This window comes from Ascidiella aspersa, chromosome 1 (genome assembly GCF_963924565.1).
Source record: "Ascidiella aspersa chromosome 1, kaAscAspe10.2, whole genome shotgun sequence".
Lineage (NCBI taxonomy): Eukaryota > Metazoa > Chordata > Ascidiacea > Phlebobranchia > Ascidiidae > Ascidiella > Ascidiella aspersa.
Window position 1 is genome coordinate 3943478 of NC_139447.1, and position 7595 is coordinate 3951072.

Sequence of the window (7595 nt, forward strand, 5' to 3'; positions counted from 1 at the left end):
GCTGCGTGTCGGTCAGTCAATAAAAACGTTTGCTTTCAATTCTCTGCAAATATAGGGACGAGGGCACGTGTGCGCGTACGGTCGCCGGTCAGTCACCTTTCTGTGTATGGGGTCTTTGTATACTGACCAACGCCGCGGGATGCCTTTTCAGGATGGTTTACATAGGAAAATTCCTGACCAGTTGATTTTGATGCACTCATGTAAATATGCTAAGACGAAGTTAAAATAAAACTTTTCAGCGCGCAATAAATAGGACAAAATTAAATCACCAAAAAACGAGTTACAAAAAGCGGAAACGAAAAAAGGCAACCTTCAAAATCTAAACAAATAAACAAAAATTAACATAAAACCACTAAAAATAAGCTTAAACAACAACTAACACATCTAGAACCTCCAAAAATACCAACCTCCCAAAACAACCTCTAAAACCCCTAAAAACGCTATACCTTGTCAGGGTGTGGAGTAGGACAAGGCTTTTCATACTGGGGAACGCGCTACGATATCTTGCGGTTATACCTACAACGATTACAACAGTTATGCGTAACTTTGTTCTGTTTTTCGATAAACAAATGTCGAAATTTCAATATAAATATAAAAGCCATTATATTCGATAAAATCGACATTTTGCTGTAACGAACATTTCGGCAATACCTCATGCCGAACCATTTTGACACTGATGATGGCATGAGGTATTGCCGAAACGTTTGTACACAACAAAATGTCGAAACAAAAAATCTACCCCCTGTATCTCATCACAGTTGTATGTATTTATTAAAAAAGGAAACTACCAACAAATTCGCGCTTAAGGTAGCAACAATAAAGTTTCTGTTTATCACTGTCGCTTTTATCATATTAACAGGTGGCATATATATTTTATTGTTGTAGTTATGGAATCGTGACTGAAAGTTGCGAAGCTAAATCTTTTGTAAACTAAATAATGATTATTGAACTACGGAAACTTAAACAATATATTTTTATTTTGTTTTTCCATATTTCCTAATTCACACACACAAAATCTTACGATACTTTATATTAAATATGTTTTCAAACCATTCAACAAAACCCAATCTATTCGGTTTTGCCTGTATCTAAAACACAAAGAAAACAAACTTAGCTAAATTTAGTTAAATTTTAATAAACATGAAGTTGTGTAAATTGGTTTTACAGAATTATATTTTAGTAATACAAATTTTCTAATATTACCGAATAGTTAAACGTTTAGATTACAGCAGTAGCCTATCTGATTAGTTTGAGTGAAACAATTTCAAAATACCTATTTGTCCAAGTACCCTGCTGTTTAAAAATACCGGACCAAATTTGTAATAATAACCTTAATTCAACTTGCTAACTCTAATATTGTTATATAGTATGGATATTGAGTGAATAATTACAGCATATAAGCTTGTTCAAGTCACGATGAATTTTTTGTCTAAAGAAACACCATGTCGATGTTTTAGGGCCGCACGAATCGTGGCAAATCAACATATATTTGTTATAAGCACACATTTGTCGCCGGGACAAAAAAAATCACATTTTGTTTTCCTTTCTCCTGTCCATCCGTCAACACCTATAGTTAGTTCCAACGTTGAGAGAAAACGCTTGCAGGTTTATTTACGCAAGCGTCCAATTTACACATGCTGCCTGCACAGCGCTTTAATTAACACGGCTGGCGTCCATTCGTCCTTCGTTTGCCATATTCGCGCATTGAAAGGACTATTTGCACAACAAGGTGTACGAAGCAAACAGCTACATAGGGCGGCAGGTGCGCATAAACACGTAGAGTCAGCGATGCATTATACGCGGCCGTTGATTGCAAGAGCTTGTGTAGAAAGAGAGAGAGAGACAAATAGAAACTGTAGGTTTCAAGCGGCGAAGAGAGACGAGCGAAAAAAGCGTGCCCATATTTAAACGTCGGTCGGCGAATTTTTGCTATACAATCGGTCGAAAGTAGTAGATGCATCTGCACATCTACATATGTACCGCTGGATATGTTTCCTTTTAGTTGTTTGTACAGATTCTATAATTTCTTTTTATTGCTACAGCGGAGAAAGTCAGTGCGGAAAAGCGCAATTTTACGTCTTTGGAAGTATGCAGGAGTTTGCAGACCGTGCCTTATTTAGGAAAGTAAAATTGCGATTATTTACAGGCTTTAGGAATTTCATTTTGCTTGCAAGTTGTTCCTTTAGTCGATATGTGATACTTTGCGGAAACAAAAACAAGCCATAATAAAAAGTCAAAAACGTTACGCTAATGACTCTTACTGAGGAATATTTTTCTAACTTGCGTCTGCTTTGTCGGATCTAATATTCAGTGTAGTTTAAAAACTTTGAATTTTTCAGGCAATAATTTGTAAAGTGCAAAACTTGAACTTTTATCAAAGCGCCAGCAGTTTGTCAATTCATATAACTAAGCAATTTTAATTTGTCGAAATATTTTGAAACCTACTCGGGCCCGTCTGGAAACTTTCGATGGCCGAAACTGCGCGATCGCTAATTAGCGAATTTCCGTGAATTTGTTCTCGCTTAATGGCCGCCCCGAAAGATAGGCAGTCCAGACGGTTTTCACCGGCCGCACAATGCGTTGAATAGGCGTCTGGAACAACAGAATTGAAAGCAATTAGGCCAGAGATAGACGGAAGCTGAGAAAGTTTTCCCAGCGAAAAAACACATTCGCTCACACTTGTGAAGTATAGACGATGACACAAGTTGTTGGTTTTCGCTCGACAGTGCATATAGAGTTTATGGATTTTATTTATAGGAAATGATTTTATGTTTTATACCTGTTTTTATAGATAGTCTTAAGATCCTCTGATGCGAAAGCAATCTTTTTTTTTACATTTTATTGTCTGCGCGAGATTCCTTACTCCCTAAAGTGTTGCAGCTTATGTATAGGATATTTTCAGGCAGCTCCAGCCCATAATAAAGAGCACAGCGTTTGACAAATAGACATCGTATTCTTGACGTGCTGCAATCGTTAAACGTTTTGCATCTTAATTGCAACTAAATGTTGCATATTGTACATCAAATATATATGAATATTAACGTTTTCTAACCACAAGCGGGGAGATTTTGGCGTTTTTATTTTGTAAAAAGACTACAGATGATAAGCAGAGTTTTTGTAATGCACAAGTGCAACCAACGTGGGTTTATGAAAGTCGTGCTAACCTTGTCGTGTTTTCTTCTTTCGCAGAAAGTACCTTTAGCGACAAAAGCAAGGGACAAACGCAAGTGTACTGGTTACTGAAATACCCAGCAAAACTGAAATACCCAGCAAAACCGAAATACCCATCAAACTCGGTCAAAAAGCGAGATGCCACGACCAGGACGCGACTCGTACGGCGAGCAGAAGCCTCCCTACTCATACATTGCTCTCACCGCCATGGCAATCCAGTCTTCGCCTGGTAAAATGGCCAGTCTGGCCGACATCTACCGCTACATCATGGACCGCTTTCCCTTCTATCGCCAGAACACTCAACGCTGGCAGAACTCACTTCGCCACAACCTATCCTTCAACGACTGTTTCGTCAAGGTGCCTCGACGTGGAGACCAGCCGGGAAAAGGAAGCCTATGGGCGCTGCACCCGACCTGTGGTGAGATGTTCGACAACGGAAGCTTCCTTCGCCGTCGCAAGCGTTTTAAGACCGTCGAGAAGGGAACTGCGCTCAACTCACAGCCAGCACATCATCAGCATCAGCAGCAGCCCTCCCAGGAAAAGCGAGACTTTGACTACCGACAGTTTATTGCCAATAACGACCCCACAAAGCCAGGTGTGCCATTGCCAAGCACCACAGCCCCCTACAACCCCCAGTTCTGCACCCCCGCCACCGGGGTTTTTCCCGCCATGCCCCCTTACGCTCCAGCTTTCGCCCCTGGCTTCCCTTCTTCGGTCGCCTACTTCCAGAACGCGATGATGGGCTTCCGCAACGCGATGACGTCACTCAATATGCGGGGAATCCCCGTGCACTCGATGATGCGCGGCTTCCAGCAGCAGCAACAATCCCAAGCGCTGCAGCGCCTCGTGGCCGGGCAGTACGCAGCGAGACAAGGCGCCCTGCCGCTCCGGACCGCCAACGTCTCGTCCAGCAACGGCGAGACGAAGTCTTTGCTGGACACAAGCGGTTCGCTGACGTCATCATCTTCATCGGGCGATGAAAGCGACGCCGGCGTCAAGTCGACGCCCAAAATCAACTTCTCGATTGAGAACATCATAAGCGGACGCTACTCACCGAAAGAGTCGAAATCGCGCGACTCACTTTCGCCCACAAACTCATTGGGTCGCAAGCGAAAAAGCGCTGCCTCAGACAGTGAGAGCCCGGCTAAAAGGAGCAAAGCAGATTCGACCGACTTCAGCGAGCAAAATGGCCGCCGCTCGCCGGACGAGCGTCTCTGTTCGCCGCCGCGTTCGTCCACTCCAAAGCCCGCGGCCGCACCGTTCCTCGTCCGACACCTGCAAAAAAGCGACGCGGTAACTAGTGGCAGTGATTTCCCGCGCCAAGGCGACTGCTTAGCGCCGCGGTTTCAATATGGCGGCGTCGTCGCAAAATTGCCAGCCACAGCCTCCCAGTCAGCGTTTTTTATTCCTGGTAAGACAACTTCTGCAGAATCAGCCCAGGATCACAGCCTTTCACATCATACCACTGCGACCACTGCACCTGGCGTTTCTGGACAGCCCGAGCATTACTCGTACACAGCTTTCGCCAAGCTGAAGCGTTTCACCGAGTTGCAAGTGCAATAGCCGCAGTCGCTTTGAGTATATATATACGCCGCCATAACATACACAAAGCGTTTGTATTTCGATATTTTTAGAGTCCGTTGAGATTTGTGCTATGTTTCGCAGCAGCGCCATTTTCAGCAAATTCACTGCGCCCCTGTCAATTCGGTTCTCACTACGTGACAAAAGTAGTGCATAAGCAAACTATTGAACCTTAGCCTTGGTTTTATTGAGATCTATTAGCCTCCGTTTAAATTGATGGGCCAAGATCTATTAGTCCGCTATTAAAATTCGTTCAGGTGCTGCCGCCATTCGTTTAAAGAGATTTACCGATCACATAAAACCACACTGAGATACTTCAAATAACGACAGTAAAACGTCTTGCTAATCGACACTATAACACAAAGCCCTAAATCCATAATAATGAGTGGATCTGTCTTGCAGTGGCATGGTATGTGGCCTTGAGATAAATACCGCCACTTCACGAGCCAAACGCCATTTAATGGCAATCATTTCTTTAGCGACCAAACTGTTTAGATTGCCTGTAGAACATGACTTAAGTCGGCGTCAATATTATGAGGTGTAATAGAGCGCACAATATTCAAAAGCGCTCGTCAGTTCAATTCAATCGTTCAGTCGATGTTTTTTTTCGTTTATCGCGTTCCATTTGATCCTGTGATTTGTGCCGAAATTGCACCGCGGCGTTTCCAGCTTTGCGTTGTTCGTATTTCGTCTCGTGTGACACTTTTTCACGTAAAAATAAAAACCAATGAAAAAAAGTATTTGCTTCAATGACTCGCTCTGCTCGGAGAAAATCTGTCCTTACAACTAGTTCTATCGTTTGCATTGTAGGTAATATTAAATTTTTGTCAAAATCATTAAAAAGTACTAACTTGGGTAACACTATGCACGGATCTGTAATGTAGCTTGACAATAAATCGCAAAGTCAAAAAGTTCGAGTAGATTGACATTACGTTGATTAAGACGTTTTAAAACGAGCTTGTAGAATTTTCAGTTAATGTGACTGAAAAGTAATTCAAGCATCACTTATAAAAGGTGAAACGCAATTGTTATCAGTCTACTCTAAACTTCATCTTTGACGCTTTATTTAGCACCTTTAGTGTTGAACAGGTAGAGCGGTGTTGATAAGGTGTCAACCTTCACGTTCAGTACCACATCTAGTTATACAAGTATAATATGGCAAGTCAAAGTATATTCGCAGAGCTCAATCAAAATTTGCGAAAACAAACTTTTATTATAGCTACTATACTCGCTATGCTGACCATAAACAAAGTGAATAGTCGCCGTATGCATTCTTTAGACAACATAAAATTATGGCTGCACAGCAAAAAGTATTACGTTGTTAGAAAATTTTTTGGATCCGTTAAAGGGCCATCTTACGGCGTCAATTAACCCCCATTTGTAAGGCCCGTCTTTAAATGGTGTTTTTTTGTTTGTTATGCAAATATAACACCTAAATTTGCCAGGAATTCACGATGCATTCACAATAATCAATCAAAATGTCTCAACTACTATTGGAAAGTGTTGCAACCGAAAAAGACAGTATGCAATTTCAAATGCCAATGCTAGACAAACACTGGGTTAAACAAGCAGACAACAGAGTTTCACAACAGCACACGATACGCCATACGCCAAAAGCCAAAAGCCACTAAACTGTTACTAAAGTAATCCAACCAACGCCGTTACCTATGTTCCTATACCCAGGGCCTGATTAGGGCTTTCATGGCCTTGGGGCTGAATGGTTGTGAAAGGCCTATTGGACTATTTTCATTCTGTTTATTGTTCCAACCACAACTATACATGAAATAACATTGCTTTATTTACTTATCAAACAGATTCAATTAACGTGTTTTTTTTAGCTTTAGATAAAGCAAAGCTTGTCTTCACATAGTAGCTTCATGTTGCAAAGGTCGGAAATTTAACATGATGGATGGTTACCTTAAGTAGCCTAATAAAACGATCTGGCACCAGTGGTTATGTCCTATGATTATAACTTGTATATAACTTGGGTTGGTCGTATTAAATTGTTGTGATGAGCCTATTTTGGGTGGGTCTGCAGCCCCCACCTTACTCCACCAATACCTATACCAGTGTTGTAAACATGTCGTTTAGAAATGACTAAAGTCCAAGTCAAGTCATTTGCAAAAATAACATGTCAAGTCCCAGTCCAAGTCATCGGTTGCCCAAGTCAAGTCCCAGTCAAGTCATTATGAGTGAAAGTCAATTTCTTGTCATTGACATAAAAGTAAACTGGTAAACTATTAAAATTGGCAAACTCGTCCAATTATAAACAACAATTTAACTAAAAAAATAACACAAACGCAAAATACAGCAATAAAAGTGTTTAATGTGCAAAACTTAAGACAAATATTAATGAAAAACACTTAATTTAAACACAAGTTATTTAACAAAATTACTTCAGTCCAAGTCAAGTCATTTGTCTAAAAGACTTAAATCAAGTCAAGTCATTTGAAAACATTGAATTAAGTGCGACTTAAGTGCACAAGTCAATGACTAAAGTCATTACAACATTGGCCTATACCCCCTCTACCCGTCAACTGCTGTCGCCCCAAGCACGTCGCTCTAGGTCACGAGAGATAGGCGAGTAAACAAGGAGACAGAGACAAGTTGGGGCGCGGGAAACATGGGTTAAATGGGGCTACGGGACTGGGGTAGGGTGACAGGATGCACCCCGGGGGGTTGTTGACTTTGCGGTCCAGGCTCCTATAGGTTTGGATTGCCTGTCACTAGACGGGCCGCGTGGAAATGTGAAACAGTTATCTCGTTAGTACCAATAAACATGTATGCTGTTACCCCTGTTTCGGCGATCATGTAACTTTGTTTCGGCGGTGGTGTAACAAGTT

General features: G+C 41.6%; 1 protein-coding gene across 1 annotated transcript; it reads left to right on the plus strand.

The window, feature by feature from the left end:
* Positions 1–3309: 3309 nt before the first annotated feature.
* LOC146166614 (uncharacterized) lies at positions 3310–4734 on the plus strand. Its single transcript, XM_083393117.1, has one exon. The coding sequence runs from the start codon at positions 3310–3312 to the stop codon at positions 4732–4734; it is 1425 nt and encodes a 474-aa protein (XP_083249243.1).
* The last annotated feature ends 2861 nt before the right edge of the window (positions 4735–7595 follow it).

Coding starts and splice junctions, on each gene's coding strand:
- LOC146166614 (XM_083393117.1), top strand. CDS start 3,310: ATGCCACGACCAGGACGCGACTCGTACGGCGAGCAGAAGCCTCCCTAC.